The sequence below is a fragment of the Manis javanica genome, chromosome 5 (genome assembly GCF_040802235.1).
Source record: "Manis javanica isolate MJ-LG chromosome 5, MJ_LKY, whole genome shotgun sequence".
Lineage (NCBI taxonomy): Eukaryota > Metazoa > Chordata > Mammalia > Pholidota > Manidae > Manis > Manis javanica.
Window position 1 is genome coordinate 154,448,015 of NC_133160.1, and position 23,037 is coordinate 154,471,051.

General features: G+C 35.1%; 1 protein-coding gene across 4 annotated transcripts in view; it reads right to left on the reverse strand.

The window, feature by feature from the left end:
• Positions 1-1,424: 1,424 nt before the first annotated feature.
• ZCCHC4 (zinc finger CCHC-type containing 4) overlaps positions 1,425-23,037 on the reverse strand; it is a 55,356-nt gene continuing 33,743 nt past the window's right edge. For 3 of the 4 annotated variants that reach the window (XM_036994779.2, XM_036994781.2, XM_036994782.2), the window contains 8 exons: positions 20,451-20,523; positions 16,513-16,663; positions 14,855-14,955; positions 7,999-8,120; positions 7,687-7,762; positions 6,141-6,192; positions 5,474-5,618; positions 1,425-2,176 (listed from right to left, as the gene is read on the reverse strand). In XM_036994779.2, the coding sequence (XP_036850674.2) occupies positions 2,107-2,176; positions 5,474-5,618; positions 6,141-6,192; positions 7,687-7,762; positions 7,999-8,120; positions 14,855-14,955; positions 16,513-16,663; positions 20,451-20,523 (790 nt within the window). In that variant the 3' untranslated portion in view covers positions 1,425-2,106. The remainder of the gene's footprint in view (positions 2,177-5,473; positions 5,619-6,140; positions 6,193-7,686; positions 7,763-7,998; positions 8,121-14,854; positions 14,956-16,512; positions 16,664-20,450; positions 20,524-23,037) is intronic. The other variant, XM_036994780.2, reaches the window with a different exon arrangement.

The window sequence follows — 23,037 nt, forward strand, 5'->3', positions numbered from 1 at the left end:
TACTTTGAAGGGGCCAGGTATCAACTTAAGTGTTTTTCTTAAAATAACCTTGAAAACTGAGTTACTGTAAGTTTAAAGACTTCCAAATAAGGCTGCCAATCCTTCTCACACAGCATATCCCACATTTAAACCCACTGCATTAGGAGAGTGCTGATGACTCTATATTCCTCCCAATATTGTTTAGGTCTGTCTTCTTCTTTTCAGACCTTCTGAGAAAGACAAAAGACAATCCTCTCCTTATCTTAGACATTCCTACTGTTCTGGACTGAACTGTGTCCCCAGAAATACGTACGTTGAAGCCCTAACCCCCAGTACCTCTGAATGGTACTACATTTGGAGAAAGGGGCTATAAAAAGGAGATTAGGTCCCACCCTAATGACCATTTCCTGTGTCCTAATGTGTCTTTTTCCTATGCGTGTGCCTTCTGGGTCCAGATTTCCTTTTCCTATAAGAATACTGGTCAGATTGGATTAGAGCCCAGCCTAATGGCTGTCAGGACCCAATTCTCCAGTAGTCATGGTCCCTCAGGTGCCTGAGTTTCAGGGCAGAGTTCAACAGATTTCACTACAGTATGGACACCATGAAAGTTTGGCAATGCCCACATCCATGCCTGAATCAGAGCGTAGAACTCTCACAATGATTCCCCAAGGTTCATAGCTCATCCAATCACGTCCAAATCCACCCCTCCTATCTCCATAGCAACCCATGTGAAAAAGGGGGCAATAGAAGAGTATTCTGACACTTGTTAAGTCTAGGAGCTTAGCTTTGTCTTTTGATGTCGCCTGATGTACACCACTACCACGTCCATCAGGGCCGCTTGAGTATTCCGCACCAGGCATCACACAGTCCTAACTTAAATACTGATGGAATTTCAATAGCAGTGGGGGTGTGGTTCTTCTACCGTTATTCACAGGGCTCTAGCTAAGCCCAAGCAAAGATGCCTCCAAACCTGTCCTAAAGCACTTGTTTGGGAATGAGAGAAAACTCCTTATGCAAAAGCCATTCAATGATTCAATCTGAAGGAGATAATCTTAGGTATCTAGCATAGACATGGGGAAATGAACTGTCTGTTCTTGGAGTTCAAACTAGTCCCTTTGGTGCTGTGACACTGGACCACCAGATGGTGGCCAGTGGGCTCTGCAGCCATCTTCACCAACAACAGGAGCACTGAGAACCAGGTATGTGTGCTTAATTTAACAAGAAAACAAACCTGAGGTGTAACTATTATTACTGCCATTGTAATAATGAAGAAATAGGGGCTTCTACAGAGTGAATGACCCGCCTGGCCAAGGACATACAGCCAGGAAATATTAGAATAGGAATGAGAGGTTTTAATCATCAAACTATCCTGCCTTCTGCTACTACTTTTACGAAGAGATAAATGTACTGGCTACGTTTAAGGACAGAGATGACAAAGCAAGCCATAAGTCTAAATATTTCATTTATTCAACAAACATTTAGGTATTCTGTACCATCAAAAGACAACTACAAAAAGTACCTGAAAAAATAAATATTCAATAATCACATAACCATAATTATGACCTTTATATATTTAGATTGTCTTTGTCAAAATCCCATCATGTTCAGAGTCTGTCTAAAAATAATTATACATTGAACTTTATTTTACAAGTGGGGTTTAAGATATCATACAATATTTTGATGTTTAATTCAAACATTTCTATAACTTAACACACTCACGTGCAATGTAAATAAAACCTCAGGTTTTCACTTTGAGTTTCTTCTGACACTTTCTGCAAAACAAAGCTGTATGCCCATTTATCAGACAAAAGCGGGTCAAATGATTGAGAGATTTAAAGAAGAGAAAAAAGGCACACAACAGAGCTAGTAAACCAGCCAAAGATGGAAACTCCCCTGGTCCCCAGAGAGGCTGTTGAGGGGTCCATAAACCAGCAAATACCACCTGCCTATTACCTAGCTTGGTAAGGTGCATACCTTTGAAAGTGAAAGAATTTAAGTCCAGTATGGCACTTTCAGAAAATGGCATCAAAGGTTGGACTATAAATCTTTCTTATTCTCAAATCACTGGACATTTAAGAGCAAAGATATTGATGGGCTCTTTCTCTCCTTTTCTTCTTTGTAACAGATTCATGGATTGTCCTTTAGTGGCCTCCATTTCATCTTATTACCTCTTCTTTGCTTCTGCTTTCTGACAGCCCTGCAAAACAAGGCGCTAAATTATTTTGTAGAATGAGCACAGTGAATTATGTAATCATGTTGAAGTTTAAATAACTAGCTAACCAAATAAAAAAAAGAGAGAAAGGAATTTACTGTATTATAAGCATAAATCCTCAGAATCCTAACCATAATAATAACAAGATAGTCAGAGGCCTGACCAAGCAAAATGCTTGAGAAAAGAAATTTCTTTAAAAGATGGTCACCACAGATTTAGAACCATCTACTCAGGACAAAAACATGGCAGAGGCACCCCGTCAAGCTGAAGAGCTCCGAGGGTTTTGTTGTTGTTTTCCCTTATTTGGGGTATATTTGTGCTGCTCAACTCAGCACTTCAATCTCCAAATCCTTGCACTGCATTTTTCAGAAAAAGGACCAATACATTTGGCAGTTAGCAGAAGTAGAAAAATGAAATAGGACAAATAGAAAAACTGGCAATAATTTAAGAGGCCCATCTCCCATGGCTAATTTTCCTTTACTCAGAAGATCTAAAAGTTCTGACAAGTCCCACACAAAATATACACATTTTGTGGTCTCTGTCTTCTTGAAGATAGCTTCAAAATGAACAAGTTGGAACTCACCCTCTACACACTAAACCACACCAGAGAAAAAAACAGACCCTTTGTTTCTGGTGCTCTCTGAACTAAGTTACAGGCAATCTAGAGCTGGGAAAGATTATACAAAATACAGCTAGTCTGTTCATTCACTTTCTCCAAGCTAGCAGCATCATGCCATGTGTCATATCATGGACTAAGGAGTTGGCTGGGACTGCAAGCTCAGGCAAACTTGGAAACTTCCCAGGGCTTCCCATCAATAGTAATCCTCAGCTTCACTTCTCCTAAACCACCAAAAGACCCAGGGAAAAGCTTGTTCTTCATCTTTCCAGAACTAAAACGTGGGAAAGGAGATTCATAAACAGTACATAATCCCTCAGCAACCAAACTCAGGCCTCACTTTCTGTTCATACAGTATCTGTCTTAAGTGTTGGGAATACAAAACTGAGCTGGGAGACAGACAACGCAGATGTGACCCTTCTGCTTCTTTCCCCCCAACTTTTTCTAGGGGAAGAAGTTGAGGCTATGAAATTATCCAGTGAGGAAGTGGCAGAACCAGCTTGATTTTAGAACCTGTGCTTTTGCTATTATATATTCTATGAATTACTCAGATATGTAAAATGCTAAGCATATAGTAATCACTAAATAAACAGTAGCTATTATTAGTAATTCCACATGACTATTACACAGAGTTTTGCTAGACAGCTTTACATTTTTCCATGCTTCAATTTTGCTCTGTGAACTAGGAGCTTATCAGTTCAAAATAAAACAAAACAGTCATCTGTATATTGTTTTGTGCATAATATATAAATCTTCTTTCCCTCCAGCCATTTTTTAAAAATAGGATAATGTCCTGAGAAGTGATGATTTAGCAAATTTAATTATGTATAATCACTTGATGGCAAAGTCAATAAAGCTATGTGTGCCTGTATATGAAATTTAAACACATTTTCTCTGGCTTATCCACTCATAAAAGGTAAACATGAACCAGCTTTCACTAAAAGATACAGCAAATAAAAGCAAGAAGAAAATATTCATTTGTAATATGAATAAACAAAACTTTCTAGAGATAAAGTCTTTCAATGGTGCTGAACTGAGTATAAATCAATTAATTGTTTTGTTTTTCTTTAAAATTACACTGACCTAGTATTTGTCCTCTAAATTATAGGTATTTATGTAACTGATAAAATGAGCTTTAACCACAAGAGGGAGCCAGCATCATTTCATTTCACAACCAAAGGAAAATAAATATTAAGGAAAAACAAATTAATATAAGAGCTGTAAATACATACTAAAAGATCTTTTATGCCATATATGCTAAAAAGGCTATTAAATCATTTTTTATTATTGGAAAAAAATTAATTTGCCTTGTCAATTTTGTTTTAAAAATTTTTGAAAGCAATACCTAAAGACAGCTGTTAACTGTTTAGTAGAAGTCTTCTCTGAAAGAATAAAGTCACACTATTTAAGAATTATCAGAAATACCACACCCAAAGAGATTTGCTCTTTGAATTAAACTTGAAAGAAATCTAGTACTGAAAGATACTAGATGACTTCCCTCAATGAAAACAATATACTGCTACTGAATAGACTAGCCAGGACTATTTAAGAATCAAAGAAGAGCCTACAATATATTATTAAAATGCAAATTCAGTCTCCACATTTTATAAGACCACAGAATCAAAGGCTATGTTACTAACTCTTGTTTGCAATCAGTTACACTGTAATTGGTGCAATAATACAAGACCAATAGTTCATTGGGTTAAATTCTACTCTTGAAGGTTTCTAAGGAAAAATACTTTATAAGAGTCTTCAATACATTTCTTTAATTAATTTAAAAACTTCCACTTCTACCATGGATTTCTTAGTGGAAATAATTATTTAAAGTAGATTTGATTAAAAAGTAATGGAAAAGTAAAACTGCAGAATTCAAGTGGCTAGGCCTTAATGGAAAAAAAAAATTTCCATTATAAAAAAAAAAGAATTCTAATATAATCACAGGTACTAAAGGATCAGATATTTCTAATACTAATAGATCTTTTTTTTATCACAAGTCATATGATAGCTCAAAAATTTTATCCTGATCTCAATTTCCACATAATGTTAAATTTGGTTATTTGGCATATCAGTAAAATAAGAGGACTCAATAACTATAATTCCTTTCAGTTAAAAAAAAATGTATCACTCAAATTAGCACAGTTAAAATAGCAATGGTTTTTCTAAATATGCTATTGGTAGGAGTGGAAATAATCATAGAAAAAATTGGTAAAAATTAAAAATTCAGTATTAAGTATGTCTACATATTTTTCTTGAAATCTGATATAATTTAAAGAAATAAATTCATTACACATTGCATTCCATCAGAAATGCCTTGTCCAGCCTTATCTGCTATTGTCTACATCCAATTTGTCCTGACTTAAACATCATGTCCTTCAGTAAAGCCTGAACTCTCATCCCACAAGTTATAATCTCATATAAACCACAGAGATAAAAAGGTTATCAGTTGCTACCTTATATGTTGTTTATTTTCATGTCTTACCTGCAAAATTTTAAGTTCTTCCACTCATCTTTATATCCTCCCTCCCCATCTATGCAAACAATACATGATAGTAAGATCAACAAATAATTTAACATTTCTGAATCCCCTACTGCATGCTCTCATAGATTGCTGTGTACAAATTGTACAAGGAAAAATTTTTTACAGTAAACAAAAGAATTCAACTTACTTATTAACTTTCTTAGATGCAGAGATGTTAGAACAAGTACTACGCTTATGACCTAATTCACCACAAATAAAGCAGCCATCCTTGGGGCCCTTGCAAGAATGATCTGGAAGAGCACAGCAGCTGCAAATGCTACAGTGGATCCAGGCTATAAAATAAAGATTAAGTTTTAGAAGTTCATTTAATATAATCAAATTTTTCATTTGATTAACCTTTATAGTAGGGAAGCATGAATAGTGTTTACTTCAAATACTGTGACTGGTTTGCATAGCTGTTTGTAATTTAGCTAAAGAGACAAAGGTTAAAAGGTTGGCATCCCACAAAAACCCACTAACTTCTTTCTGAAACATGGCAACAAATGCAGCCCTTCTCCAATTAGTCATGAGCTGAGAGCCACTGACACAATGGGAGCAGCTGAGTGACACAAAGCCTTATTAAAATAAGCCAAATCAAATGCCATAGTGAAACAGGTTACAGTCGTGTCCCTATGAAGGAGAGAGAGTACATTTTGGTAACTGTAAAAATTAAAATACAAGTAAATAAATGCAGGTCTCTATGTTAATTTATTTTCGTTTGTAAACATAATGAAATAAAAAATTCTGTTTAGATGAAGAAAAACTCTCAAACCTTTTCTTTCACAGGACCTCAAACACTAAGTCTAAATACTTACAAGGTTTTACACACTTTTTGCAGAGAAAGCAATGGTTCCATTTCCTGCCATCCTACAAAAACAATTTTTAAGTTATGTTTAATGTGTCATTGAAAATCAAGTTCCACAATTAAAAATTAAAATGTCTTATTAAGATCTGTGTAAATTATTTATTCCTTATTTCTCACTTTCTGGGCTTCACAATTAAATACTTTGATTTTAATTTATGCATTTTTCCACTCAACTCAAATGCCTCCTTAACTAGAAAGCTGGGGAATTTATCTACATGATCTTGAAAGTCCACTCCAGTTCAAGCAACCTAATCTGCACAAAGAAGGACTCAATGAAAATTTCAAGAAAATTAATGATTCATAACTTTTAACTGTCTATATGGCAAAATCCTTAATAAAATTCAAATTTGAGAATATTATATAATTTAGAAAGAGAGATTACAGGTTACTGTTTGGGTAGTTTTAAAACTGTGAAATAAAATGTATTTAGAAAAGTACATTAAATACTAATATGTCCAGTCCAGTTTAATGGGTATTAAAAAGTAAACACTGATGAACCCCATCAAGTCAAGAAATTGAATACCATCAGCCCCCTAGAAACTCCCCATGTGCCCCTTCCAATCCAGCATTCCTCCTCCCACACTGAATAACACCTAATCTGGTTGTTTTGATGGTTACTTCCTTGTTTTCATTTATTTTTGCCACTTATGTGCATATCTCTAAAGTTTTATTTTCCTCATTTTGAACTTCATATAATTTGGGCAAAAATTTTTTTTAAAGGAAGAATACAGATAATTTCTAGACTAATTGAAAATGTATGTAATCAGATGTGCTACCATAATTAAAAATAAGTATAACCAGTAATAAAACTATGAGGTTATAAGAAATGTACTTTCTAATAGTTGTTACAAATACAGCCTTTCCTTTGGAAAATAATTTCTGCTTATTCTAAACTAAACTTAAATTCAACTTTGTATGTTCTTTCTGACCAGATTTAGTTAAAATAAGCACAGCAACTTAAGGGTCATCCCATGTTCTTAAATAACAAATAGAAGATATGTCCCTTGTAGTCCTTCCTTATCTGTAAATATTGGGAAGTACTTATCTACTAGGGATTTTGTGATGAGTAAATTAGTTCATCCATGTACAACTCTAAGGAAAGGGCCTGGCACATAAAAAGTGCACAGTACACATTACTATCATCTCATCAGAACAGTGATGGTAGCTAAGAGTTCTAAGTCTTACTTGAAACATCTTAATTTTGCCTTCAACACAAGTTAGCATCCATTTAGTGCCTTATCTGAAACACCCATCATTTTAACTGTCATATGGTACCATAAAAAAATGAATTCAAATAATTATTAATGATGATGAAGGCAACTAAGTATTTTTAAAAGCTAATGTACTTTATAATTAGAAGTGAAATACTGCATTAAAGTATACTTAACAAATAATACAAATTATAATATTAACAAATAACATTAAGCAAATGTAATGAAACTAGTAAACTAAAAATAATGTATTTTAATAAAAATGCATTCTACAAAAACCTATACCTTGGATGTGCAAGAATTACAGTGCTCACAGTGCTGATTCTCTAGAGAAACGTATCGCTGACACAGAGGGCAAAATCTAAGGAGGAAAGAAACAAATCAGCTGCATATACTTCTTGACATTCAGAGTAGATAAAAGTTCACTAAGGTACTCATAATAAAAATTGAGTGTAATCCAAATCAGTTCAATATAAAATTATGGACCAAATCTAAAAATAACAGAACTATATGAATCAATATGAAAAACACTTTGTTAGATATATGGAACTTTATTTTCAGTGACTTGTGTATTTCAGAGTCCTACTCTCATCTTACCTGTACCCTTCTTCAGTAGGAAGGATTATTTTGTTGGGTGGAATATTGGTAAAAATACGGACAGGAGACTGTTTTCGACCTGGTTTTCCGTGTTTATAAAGCGCATGATTATCATAATCTACCTAGAAAGTCAAAAAAAAAATTTTTTTAATTACTCAAATGAGTCAACATTCATTAAGATTCTTTAACCAATAAACAAACAAGCAGATGCTAAGATACAATTTAAACCAAAGAACTTAATAAGAAATTTTAACAGTTTACTTACTAATCAACAGCCTCAGACAGGCCTAAATGGCAGTGAAATTCCATTATAAAAAAAGGTAAAACTTATTATGATAAATTCATGTTACCTAATATTAAGAGAACTCTCATCTTTTATCCAACACAATAGTTTATGAGTAGGGCTATTATGTGATTAAGAATTTAGCTTTTGGCATTGAAAAATGTCACCTTTGTAGATGTGTGCCAGCTTGGTTGGGGTTTTTCATTTGTGTGAGTAAAAACTCATACACTTCAGTTTTCAGGCCACAAGTCTCAGTACAGCTCCTGCTTGGCCCTCTACCACACACTATTTAGCCTCTCACATTCTGGCAGAACACAGGTTTGGGGGCCAGAAAGTGGCTCTGCCAGCCATTTGTTATGTGATCTTGGGCAAGTTCACATAATTCCATCTGGAAAAGGAGGTTCTGATACTCACCTGAGAGTTGCTATGAATGAGATAATGTATTTAAAACACTTGAGTTCAGGGCCTAAGGCATATGATAGAGACAGAAAGATGGAGATGAAGAGAGTGATCTCCACTACAGTTCTCTCCATGATGACTACTTCAAACCTTTACCCCTCTCCTCCGGATCCCTAATTCAACTTTCAGGTTCAGCAGATTATCTTGAAAGTAAACTGACACTAACAAGCATGATTACTATTTGCTTCTTGCTCCTGTCTCCTCCTCCAACCTCACCATTATCCATACACATTCTCACTTTGGTTTTAAACCTGCTATGAATTCACCTGGCCACTAAGTCCACCTTTGTTTATACACTAATTCTCAAAGTGTCCTGTCTGGATCAGCATTATCACCCGGGATCTTGTTAGAAAAGCCCCACCTGGGACATCACAAAACAAACTCTGGGGGTGGGACCCAGCAGTCTGTATTTTTGACAAGTCTTCCTGGACACTAAAGTTTCAGAACTATTGCTCTATCATCCCTAAGAATAGCATGAGATTTTTTACAAATTCAGGTAGGTCCCACCTTTCAAATAAGTCATAATGAATTGTTTAGATTCTATACAAGAATACACTTAAGAATTTACAACAAAATATGCTTGCAAGGTAGGTATTTAATAAGCAAACCACAAAAATGCAAAGTATTGATGACAATGGAAAGACAAACCTTTAATGTGAGATTCCTAAACTCACTATGGCCCTGCCAATGCCTACCAGATTTATAGGTGAACAAATTTAGGAAGACTGATTAAGAAGCTTCAAACAGTGGGGAAGAAATAAATACAGGATGAAGAGACCCAGGTGAACAAGAGACACTGTGAAAAAACCCTAGGGGGTTCTGGTTAACCATCGGCATGATGAGCACACAGTCTAGCAGGACTGTAAAAGCTGGCCTGGGCTCACAGTTGGCCTGGGCTCACAGCCGGCCAATACAGGAGTGTAATACCTAACAAGGAAAGGACAAAGTTAGATCACATTTGAAGTCCTGCATTCAGTCACTACATTTTGAGAGAGACATTGATAAAAACAGTTCATTTCTACTGAAACTAATGGGAATGGATAGGATTTATAGTTTAACATATTGGGATGTTTATTCAGAAAAGACCAGACTGGGAGGATCTGACAGCTATTTTATAACTGAAGGGTGTCATGTGGAATAGAAATTAGACTTATCCTTTATTGCTTCAGAGAATAGAAGTAGGACCAATAGTTAGAAGTTAATAGGGAGCATATTTTATCTCAATATGAGAAAATTTTCTAACGATTAGAGCTATTAAATAAATTGAGTTGCCTTGTAAGGCTGTAGGACTTCGCTCACTGAAAGCATTCAAGTGAGGCTAGATGACTGCTTGTCCTGAATCTAGTGGAGGGGATTATTACAGTGGCCTACGGTACCTCTGCATTTCCTCCCAACTTTAAAATTCTATGAATATTTGTTACCTATTAGAGGTTAAGACACAAAAGTAGATTTTACTTCAAAATCACCTTAAAATAGTACCTTAAGTAGTTTTCTTTTAAAATGATTTAAATTTATAATTTTTCCATAACGTACTCCTCTATGTACTCATAAATATATGACCCCTTATTAAATTCAGCAAAGCTGTTCTGAACATTTATGAGTGTCATAAGAAAATTCTTTCAAAAAGGACCTTACAAAGATTTTCAAATGTTGGAAAGGAGTATCTTAGAAAGATTTCTAGTAAATGGAATATTCCATGCAACATAATAGACAGCATATGGAAGAGAGGGAAAAAAAAGAACAATTTCTTTATGGTTACCCAAGGAGTCAGAGAATGTATGTGTCAGGAAGGTGGTTGATTGCTTGATTTTGCATAACCTAATTGAGATTATTATTATTTTTAAATGTGGGTTTGTTGTGCTAATTAACTATAAACATATGGTATGTAAAATGAATGCTGCTAGGGTACATTAATGTACCTCTAACATACATCCATATTTCATAGCTTCATCCACACAAATAAACATCCTATGGAAGTGCTGTAAAGCAAACACAATTTTGCAAATTGCATATCACTAGTGGTAGAGCTGATACACCATTTTCCCATCATTATCTCTGACATTTCACTCACAATGATGATGAGAGGCATTTTCAGATAGAAAATTTCTCCCATGGAACTGATTAATGTGATGAAGTACTGTATAGAAATGAGGAAAGCACAAAATCCCTGCAATTCCTAACTTTTAATTTTATCTATACACAAATTTCTTCCGTAACATGAAAAGAAAACTAGTCACACAGAAACCAAGACATTCAAGTCAACAAACATTTATTTTGTACCTACTGTGTTCCGGGCATGATGCTGGGAAACAAAGATTTAGAAAGACAGAGTATGTGTATTTTCATAACTCCCTAAGGATTGTGTTTTATTAATTTCAGTATATTCAAAAGATCCAAAGTGAACTTTGCAGCTCCATTAACCAACATCTACAACAGCAATAAGGTTTTTTAGTCATATTCCCCATATCCCATGTAACCTCTTATTTAAAATTACTACATATATATAAAACATACACACATATGTTATTTTCTTTGTCACTCCAAACCCATTAAGTATTTTATGTTTATCATATGTTGAGTTTTAAGAATTTCAGTTACCACCTTGTAATTTGCAATTATTTCTCAGAAATTCCCATCAAAATATCTTCATTTATGAATGTGAAACTAGTCTTGAAAAACAGGTTTCTATTCAGGATGATTTTTTAAAAGACATCTTTAAAAAGAGAAAACTACTTTTAACAATTCACAGAAGTGCCCCAGGTTACACAGAAATGAGATTGAAGCATGTTCAAGGTGGAAAGAAGAGAGCTGATCTAGGGCAGATATGGTAAGCACAGGACCTGAATGCCACCTCCTCCTGCCCCTGCCGCCGCCCCTGTGGTCGGCGTTACTGAGCAGCCACACACTACTCTCTGCCACTAAGCCTGGCATTCTCAACAAATTCTCCAGAAAGTCACTACCAATTTATCAGGCTTAGCACTCAAAGTGACACTTACCTGCCATCCCTTTTCTGGTTCAATCATTTAATTTTATAGTAAAGGAAACAAAGACCTGGAAAGATCAAGTGACTTCTCCCAAGATTAAATAGCCTTTAAAAGGCTAAGACTCAAACTTCTTTTGACTCTGAATCAGAATTTCTTTTCATTATCACACCCTTCCTTTCTAATCTGCCCTTAATAAAACTCTTGGTTTTCTAGGTCTTTGATGACTATTTTATTCTTACTCATCAAGTGCTTTATCACCGAAGAGTCTACATAATTCATATTTTATGAAGATTTGCAGCATTTCTGCCCTTCCTCTTACCTAGAAAGTATTTCAAAAAGAGAGATTTAGAGATTTTAGTTCTTTTACTGCACTGTGGTTTGGGGACTTATAATATCTTAGGCATGTGAGAAAAAAGGCCTAATCAGGGTCTGTGGGAAAAGATCTATGAAGGAAGAAAGGAGACTTTCAAATTTTTCATTTGATGAAGGCAGCTAATATAAAAGGAGAAAAAAAGCACAAAATGAGTTTGTAGTAACAAAAAAAGGCAAGCAAAAGGCTTAGAAAGGATAAGTACAGAAATATTTTTTTTAAAGAAGAGTTGAAAAACCATCAGTGAGGAGGCACAACAAATAAGGTTTATAAATACACTAGAAGAGATGGTGAAATCGGTTTCTCCAACTGAGCATGTAATGGGCAATGGTGTTACCTTTAGTAGGAATCATGAAAAACAAAGATTTGTTTTATTTTATGGATTTTACTCTAATTTTCTTTTCAAAGGTTGGCTTTCTTGTTACTGAAAAGACTGCTTTCCCCTGTCTGGTAGCCATGGCCTAATTAGGATTTTTTTCATCGATACACTGAATTGTATCATTATTTTAATAAGCTTGCACCTTGAAAGTAATTCTCAAAACCAAAACTCTAATATTCCTAAAAGTTCTTTCTTAGTGACACAGGCTGTCCGGACAAATGATACCTGGTTGTTCCACGTTAACCACTCTCATCCAGTTTACTCCAGAGCTGCCTTCTTTAGAGTGCTCACCATTTCAGACTCTTGCCCACACTGAAAACTCATCTCTAAATGCAGATGGTACAGTTTTCTGAGGGATCTGTGTTTTGCAATTTTAATATCTCTGATACTGTCCAAAAAAAGACCCAAAGACTTTCACCGCCACCCTGGGACAATGTGAATGATGACAATATAGTGATGGCTATGACAAGGCTGATAGCAATAACCTTTATTCTACATTTGCTGTATGTCAGGGATTAGACTAAGCCTTTTAATGTATTATCTCATATAATTCTTGAAACCCTGTGAGGCAGATATATTATTACTATGCTCATTTAACAGGTAAGACAAATTTCAGAGAGTTAGATAAAATGTGCAAGCCTAACCAGTAAGCAGCAGAACCAGGATTCAAACCCAGTCCCTTTTCAATTCCAGAGTTCATGCTCCTTTTCATTCAATTATTCATTCAACATGTATAGAGTACCTACAATGTGCCAAACAACAAGTATAGGATACCTACAATGTGCCAAACACTCAGTGATTATTCACTATTAAAGATACTCCTGGAAACCAGAAATAGTTTACTTACTAGTTACCGTCTTTAGGTATGTCATCTATCTCTGCATTACAAATGTCAGTAACAGGAGCACCCCTCAGATAAGAAACAGAAAACTGAGTGCCCCGAAAAGGGAAGTAAATCAGTTTTGAAAAGAATCATGATGTGGATTTGCATAAAGCAGAGCTCAAGAAGTCAAAGTTAAAATGGTTTGTGCAACACACTTTTGGAAAAGAACCTGTTAACATAATTCAGTAGCCATAAAAATGCCCATTAAATTTGATAATGTAATTTTTGGAATTTTGTTTTAGTTCTGGAAATTTAAGAAAGTTATGTAAAATATAGAAAAAAATTACATGAATAAAAGATGTTTATGCCAGTGATATGTAAAGTACCTTAAAGGTGGAAGCATCCTGCAAGTCCAAAAAGAAAAGAAAAACAATAAATGATAACAAAGCCTATTAATGAAATAAAGTTGCTAACAGCATAAAGATTATGGAGCTACATTAAAAAACATACACTTATATCAGACACAATGATATAGAATAAAGCCAGAATTCACTTTCATCAGCTATGATTACAAATATGTAAAAGTGTTTTTTAAAAAGACTGGAAGGGAATACTTCAAAATTATGTATTTGCTACTTGGGGTAGAATCACAGATAGGGTCTGTCTCCTCATTTCTGGTTCCACTGTTTCTTTCAGATTTGCTAAATTTTCATAATGGTATATGCCTTCCAAACCAGAAAGATTAGAACCAAGCGTTCGCTTCAAACAACCAGTTGAAGACATTTACAGTCCTAGGGCTGAAAAGCCTTAATCAAGAGGCTAGTCGGTTGCTCAGAAAATTCACACAGAAAAATGTCATTACAAAAGAGGAAGCAGTAGCCACAACACAGTAATGGTGACAATGGGGTTAACTTCAGAACCCAAAGAAATGAATACAGGAAAGTGGACAGAAAGCAGGAGAATGAGTTGAAAGGTGGTGATGAAGGACATCTGGTCAGCTCCGCCCTGAACCAGCACTCACTCACAAACAGCTCAGCATCTCGGCTTCCTGGACACCCGACCACCTAGGGTACACCTCTCTAGAGCTCTGGCATCCTCTGAGTGGCACACTAAAGTGTACATAGCATTCAACTGACCACAAAAAGCAATTTACTTCTCTACAACCTCTGAACAGAGAAAATCCATGTTCATAATGATGACCCCAAGGTGAGGCAAAATCTTCTGGTGATGATAAAAGATTAGATCAGCTGGTCTAAAACCTAGTTGCACTTCAGAATCACCTGGGAAGCCAGGAAAAATATTTTTCCTTGGGTTTTACCCTCTGATTTCAGTTTAGTAGGGTTTTTTTGGGTACCTAAGAATCTATATTTTAAATAGCTTCGTAGGAATTACACACATTTAGGAACCATTGGACTAGGCTACATAAGGATAACCTTACTGTTTAATACAGCTCATAGTATTTTTATTTACTTAAATCATTGGATAGTCTTATCAGGACATTTATTTAAGCAGAATATCTGTTCCCCAACCATGCCAGGAAACAGAATATTTACTATACCTGGTAATCCAGCATGCAGAAGCTTGGAAAAAACTGACAAATTCGGGATTCAAAAAAATAGGGGAAAATCCAGAATATGGGTAGTTCTTTGTGATTGTTATCTAATGGATCACAAAAAAAGGAAAAGAAGAAAAACTGATATTAAATTAAAAATAAAACATATGGCTATAACTGAAAAACTTATGATATCAGCAGAAATTGCAATTAATTCAATACATTTAAAAAATGAAAAAGGAGAAAATGTTTACGGGAGTACCTTATAACTTATCCTTTCCCAAAAGTCAAAGAAAACATGCTTTCATATCTAAATACAGTTATAAAGAGTATATAAAAGTAGCCCTTACATACATATCACTATAGTATAGGTAAAAGGCAAAAATATGACCAATAAAGTGGGAAATTAAAAAGAAACATCACTTTGAAGCACAAAAGGTAACTGCAATATGGTGGAAGCCATCCTAAACTAGAAGGCCAAAGGCCTTAGATCTGAATCCTAGCTCTTCCACAACTTACAATGATGGTTTTCCAGAATTAATCAATCTTCTCTGAATCACAGAAGATTCTTAAAAATAATCTTACCGAAATTAACTTTTATAATAAGCAGGGGATGTAGCTATTATTTACAAAGCACCTATAAACTGAGCACAAAACCATATAATTTCTATATATTGTCTCCTTATAATAACCCCTAGAGTTAGACATTAATAATCTCATTTTATAGACAGGGAAACTGAAGCCACAGGATTTAAGTAATTTGTTGAAGTTCATGTAGCTATTAAGAGGCACAACTGAAATTCAAACTCAGAGAATTCTTTATTAGTTTCCTAATAACAGTGACTTTATCCACTCTGGTAAGTTGACTTAAGAACTAAAATAAGTGGAATAATTAACACTATGAGTCATGTTTTAGATTTCATTTGCATTCTGTCCCCAAAGCACATTATTTATGTAGCACAATTAATGGAGAAGTTTGATCACAAATTCCTCTTAAAATTCATCAACTTGCAAGCTGGAAACTAAAAAATGATTGTACCAACTAATGAGATAATTAGAAAAAAATACTGTGAAGTCCTAAGCCACTTTAAACGGAATAACCCCTGCCATTAGCCTACCTCTACCTATGTGGGTACCTTTGTATCACTAATAAGCACCATTAGGCTGGTGGATGTCCTATCTTCTCACCTAAATCTTGGCATAATTTAGAGCTCTGGGCCAGAGGCTAGATGCCCTCTCAGAGTTCTGGGCAAGACTTTAGGAATATGGAAGGAAAGGTCCATGAGGGCAGAGAAACCAGTCTGTCTTATTCACTACTCTATTCCAGTACTTAGACAGAACCTGGTACATAATGGCTGCTCAGTAAAATATTTATTGAACAAATGACAACAGTTCACTACTATTCTTCACAATGTCCCCTTATGGCTACCAAAAGCAGATATTTCACATACAAACTATTAAAAAACACTTAATTAGAATAATACAAAGTGTATCATTGATAATGAAGTTGGCTACATTATCAAATAAGCCTGTTTGAAAAAAACAGAAAAACCCAGGACATGTATATTTTATCAGTGCTCTGATTTACTGAGCTCTGCTAATATTTGACAGAAAGTAGATACATAGATATGTGTTTGTTTTGCAGTAAGTAATAAATTATACACCTTGGCTTTGACCTTCTTTCCACATAGCAATTAACTTCTTGAATGTAACAGCCAAAGGTTCAACCAAGCCACCAAAAGGAGGATCTGTCACCATAATGACTCCGTCACCTTTATCTTCCTGCAAAAATGTTCTGCATACTTCAAGGGCAGCCTGGAACAAATAAAAATTCATTTCTAAATTAGGACTAGAGGGAGGCACTTCAGCCTATGAGAGGAGAACGCATGAGGCTCAGTCTCACTCTTCCTACCGAAACTTCACCCACCTTGCCACCCCAGAGTCCCTCAGTGACACCCTGAAGTGGCTCTCATTCAATCCCTGTGAGATTTTTATCTTTGGGTTCTTTGATAAGCAGGTTTTTAAAATTGCAAATTCAAACACCATCACTATCAGAGGACTATACATTTCAAATGGTTAAATTAAAAAACTAAATTTAGTAATCTAAAGAGAAAAACTTATTACCCATGAAGACTATCTAAAATGTTAAATTCAATTCAATAAACAGAAGCAGAAATTGTGCTAAACACTGGAGACACAAAGATATAAGACATACTTTTTCCTGCCTGGTTTGTCCACCACCAGTTCAGTTTAATAAGAGCTACAAATTACTGGCTAAAACATGCACACATCTTTGAGCAACAGGTAAATGACAGACATATTTGAACATGTACAGTAAGTAAATAAATGAAAGTTCACAAGTAAACAAAGCTTATCCAGGCCTTCAAATCTTGCTATTAACACATTTTCCCAACAAACAGGTCAAAATGTTTTTAATATTTGCAAAGCTAACAGTAACTAGGTCTAGGATATTTTTTGCTTTAGGAGAAATTACTAAGAAATATACCTTTAACCCTCTAGTCTACTCACTTTGTAGTGGTTTTCAAGTTTTCACCTATGAAAGCAAATAAACACAGTATACAAAATGGACTAACAAACCTGTATGTACTTTATAATAAAATATATATTGTTCTACTACTAAATCAATTTAGAAGACCCAATGATGACAGAAAAAGCCACAATATCCTAATCCCTTTTCCCTAGGAGAGTCTTTATTAACTTCCTACTGGAAGTCCTACAGCAAAGGTGAGCCAGGAAGGTTAATTATTTTCAAGTACTGCCTGGCACTTCTTTAACTGGCTTACACCAACAAGAACTTAAAGTATACAAGATGTTAATGAAAAGCCTTCGAATTCCTTATAGTTAAAAGAAGAAATGAAAATAAACATGTAAATAAGGCCTAAACTCAGAGACAAATTTTTTTTTTTAATTAAAGAGTATCTTCCTAGGTAAGAATCAGCGGTGTGTAATGTCCTGACATGAGTTGCTGAGGGTCCTAATGTTGACCAAAAGCTTGCTTACACCACCAATGTTGACAGTAACAACGTTTTTTACCTCAGTTATTGCTAAAAAATGTGCTTGGCATTTTAAACAACTGTCCTCTATACAGCCTTTTGCCCCCTCCACCATTAAGGCATATGACATTTTTTATGACCTGAAAAACTACATTATTTGCTATGAGAAAATCCTGTGCAGGGAACTCCTGCTTTTGAAACCAGCAGACTGTGAAGTGCTTATGGGCCATGGCAGAGGCTTATATCCCCAAAACACCCTGTGCCCCTTTACAGGTGCTTAGTAGACTCTTAAATACTTAGGGATTGATTAGTACATGGTAAATCTCTACTGGAAAGTTTGACTCCGAAAGTAGGTAGAAAAAGGCAGATGGTAAAATCATTAAAACAATGGTTTTCTGTAGATCAACCTCTATAGTTGCAGTGCTATTTACAGGCTCCTAAAACACAGAGCAAGGAAAGTCTGAGCTGGACAACTGCTTTCTTCTGGGAAAGATAAAGTAGAGCTCAGACTAGGCAGCTTATTCCAACCTTTATTCTAGAGATTTATAAGGTAATGCTTTAAGCTTTAAAGAAAAGTTACAGAGAATATCCTAGAAAAAGACTAATTACATATTACTTAAAATCTACAAACTTGCTAGCCAACTGTTAGGTATTTAAATGTAACTTCACTCTTATCTTGTCATTATTGTTGTCATTATGTTGTCATTGAAATAAAAAGCAAGATGATAGCATGATATTAAAAACAAATGAACAAACCCCTGACCCACTACTGGAGCATCATGCACTAATATAAACTCAGTTATTTCCTCATCTACTATGCTGCCAGGCCTGACTGCACCCAAGCTCAAGGCCCAGCAGTTTCAAGAGGCCATACTGGACACACCTACATCAATATTCCACCAGCCACAAATGCAGTATTTCCAAATTTCACTTCCTAACTTCCCTACGCTCTGTTTTAAAGAATGAAATATGAATCCAGGCCACAACACCAAGCCATCTTTTACTTCTCCCCGAGTACACTTATCACCAGGTCTTCTAGTTTCCTTTGTGAAATGCCAACAGAATCCATTTCTGTCCTTTTTTCCCCACTGCCACTGTCCTAGTCGAGAAGTCCATCATCTACTGTCAAGCAATTTTTCAAATCCTCACTCTCATTCACACTCATCAAATCAGTTCTCGAATCCTAGAGATACCAACCACATAAGCCCTTTGAGAAACAGTGAAACAAACAAAAAAAACAGTGAAACACATCTATTCTAACTGCTATTTATCTCAATATTTGCAAATGAAAATATGGCTATCACAGCTGAAAAGTATACACCCCAATGGTGACCCAAATCTCATGGAAGGAGTGTGGCACTGGCTAGACTTAACAAAAGCAGGAGACTCATCTTTCACTCCCAACCAACATTTTAGAACTTGTTTTCTATCCTGAATGCTTAGTTTAAAAAAATTTTTTTTTTACTTTTGCTTAGTTTTCATTCTACCATTAGCTAATCTCTTAAAGAACAATATATATTTAAACATGGTTCATAGTTTTTTTTGATTGGTATATACACATATATGTGTGCGTGGACTTCAAGCAGTCTTGATAATTTCAAACACTTTTGGCCAACCTCCTGTCAGGTGTGATTACTTAGTTGGTTATAGATTTACTGAGCAGTAGGACTGGCAAAGTGCTCAAACTCGGAGTATCAGCTCTGCTATGCTGTTTATTACAGTGACATTATTAACATCATACTGAAAGTCACAATTTCTTAAGTCACTATCCTTTTTTTAAGACTGTATTTTAAGAGCACATTTAGGTTTACAGCAAAATTGAGAAGAAGGTACAGAGATATCCCATATCCTCCTGCCCCCACCCATGCACAGCTCACCCCATTACAAACACTCCCTACCAGAGCACACCTGCTGCAACTGATGGACCCACACTAACACACCATCATCACACAGATTAGGGTTCACTCTTGACACTGTCTATTTTTTTAAATTAATGTAATAAAACTATAAATCCCCTTCACTGAGACATGAAATTCACCAGGGAGCAGACAACAAACAACTAACCACAGAATGACTTCATCACAGTATCGGAAATCTACAGAGGAAACCTTGGCTTTGTCTGGGGGTCAGGAGAGGCTAGCAAGAGTGACTTGGAGCAGTGCTTTGGGGGATGAGGTAAAGGTAACTGGGCAAAGAGAGAGTAGAAGGCAGAGGGAATGGCATGGGCAAAAGGCCCTGGAGTGGAAAGGCCAGTCGGAAATGAAAATCCTACAGCCTAAACACAAGCAGCAAAGGGGGAACATGGAGAGAAGAGGCTAGTGAGTTGCAGGGGTCAGATCACACAGAGCCATGTGGGTCTTTGTAAGAAAGTGCATCTTTATGCAAAAAGCAGTGGAAAGTCATAAAGGAGGAATAATAACGATCACCTTTAGATGCTCAATCCACATGCAGTGAATGAACAAAAATAAATATCAATAAGTGGTGGAACAGCCATTTGCTCTTGAGGGACTAGAAAAGTAATGCAAGAGACACTCTCGATTTTCTCTCCCACAATAAGAGAATATAGAGATAATGGTCATAATTCTTACCTTCCCATCAAAGAAGTGATGGTTAAACATGTTATAATGGCAAAAGCTATCTTCCATATAAAACTGTGAATACCTGTAAAAAATTTAGTACTGCAGTTATTTGTCCAGTCACAGCTATAAGTATATAAATATACACTACATTTTAAAACTATGAAATCACACTTTTAATAAAATCAAGTTCATCATTCTTTAATTTTTTGAAATAAATACTCTCCCACATCTCAGGGAGTCAGTAACAGTGGAAGAGTAACAAATTCATATGATGTTCCCAAGTTTAACAAACCACTGGTAAAATGACAGAATACTCATGTAAAATATATGTCCTATGGACCAGAAGATTATACATAAACAGTCAGGTTATTGATAGATTATTATACAATTTAAGCTCGAAATGAGTTGGCAATTAAAATACATCTCTTGTCATTAATAATTTTAAGGAAAATACTGAACCAACATTTCTGTTCAATAGCTGTTAATTATTTTCTTCTGCAGTTCCAAAAAAGAAATTAGTATTTAATACGAAGCCTTTCTTTTCTACTGCAGATTAGCTTAATAAAATATACTTCTCAATATACAGGAAAAAGAAGTACATTTCACATTTACTGAATTAGTGCCAGGAAAGAGGGATATTTACTGATTGAATCATTTTATTTTAACCTACTACTTTAATATGCAATCAGTAATGAATGAAAGTACCAGCTTTAGGTATTAACATTTTATAAATCTTTACTAATTTGCTAGGCAAAATTAAAAACATATCGTGGCTTAAATTTGCATTTACTTGATTACTTACAACACTGAGTTTTCTTTATTCTATAATTGTATTTGTACTGTCTGTCTCTATGTTGTGCCATTTATATATATGGGTCTTAATGTCTTTCCAGATGACTTCTGAGTTTTTTCTATAATACAGATACTTCTTTGTTATCTTAACACGGTTCTGAATTTACACAATTTTGTTATAAACAAGTCACACATGAACTATACCATCCTTTTAGAGAATTCATAACCTAGTGGGAAGACTAAAAATATCAGAACACATCATTACTTACACAACTTATTTCAGCAAATCATGAGAGTGGCACTTCTTTGCTTCTACTTGCACTCTCAGTTAGTTACTCATTACTGCCTACAAAGGATGTACCAGCCATGGGGAGTGGTCCTGGTTTACCTTCTCCCAATTGCACTGTGGTTAACAGGCTCCATAGTCAGAGAGGGTCTCTCACTTATTAGCTGTGTAACCTCACTAAGTTAACCTATTCGAACCTCAGTTGTGTCATCTACAAAATGGGAAAAATGGTAGTTTCTACCTTATAGGACTTGGTCAGAATAAATGAGATAACATATGTAGTGCTTAATACATTGCCAGCTACACAGACTATACTGAAATGTTAGGTATCATTATTTTAATGAATATCAGCTATATTTATATCTCAATGTCCCTAATATTAGGGAATTAAGTTTATCTTCAACCAAAATTTCTCCTCCGATAATCTAAACCCATTTCTTCTTGCTCTATGGAAATGGAAGAACAGCTGTTTGCCATTCTAAGTATAATATCTCTCAAAGTCATTTAAGATATTAAGATGTACTGTTAGTACATCTGTTGATTTCATAAAACATCAATTTGCACTAAAGAAATAAACAAAAGATTAGGTAACTGAAAAATATTTAAATTATATACTGTAACCTGATGAACAATCCAAAAATGGTGGGACAGTGTCACTGACTATTACTAAACAAATATCTTCCTAATTAAAAACTCAAAAAAATATATATATCATTTATTTCATACACAGATGTATCTCAATACTAGTAGTTATGGGTCAGCTATCATTTGAAGACTTTCTTCTCTCTTGCATTGCTTTGTAACTGTGAGTAAAGGAAAATACAATGTCTTTTTAAACATCTTTCTACCCCAGCTCTGTTTTTTTAAATTGCTTAACAAAGACACAGGTCATTTTTAAAAATTAAAAAAGAAAACTTTATTTACATAAAATTCAGCACAGCACGCTTGTCCAAAACATTCTGGGCTGCAGTGGGCAAGCCAGAGGGAGAAAAAAGCCAAGATTTCTGCTCTAAGTTTCCATCAAATACTAACAAGGAAGCAGAATTATTCATATTTTAAATTATAAAAAATCACAGAACATCACCCTCTTAAAATGAAACTGGCCACCAAGAATTATTCTCTCCATTGAATAAGGCGAACAAAACCAATCAGAAATGCATGCACTTGATAACTGCTCAAAGGACATTCATTTAATTTGGCCATTCATTCTCTTTAAATGAGAGTCAGTTACCAAATATGAAACATGCTCTACACACAAGAAATGTAATCAAGAGCTGAATAAAATTAGTTCATGAAATTAACCTAAGAAATTCATTTTTTGGATATAACTTTATTTGGATGATAGTTTGCCAAATAGAGTTTCACATCTTTCATGCTAAAATTAGAGCATACAGAAATCCATCTTAGCAAATGTTAACTTTGTATCTTAGACCCCCTGAAAAGGATATGTATAGCATATAGAATACTGGAATTGAGGCAGTTTTCTGCAGCCATAGACAGACCTTTTGTTGGGCAAAA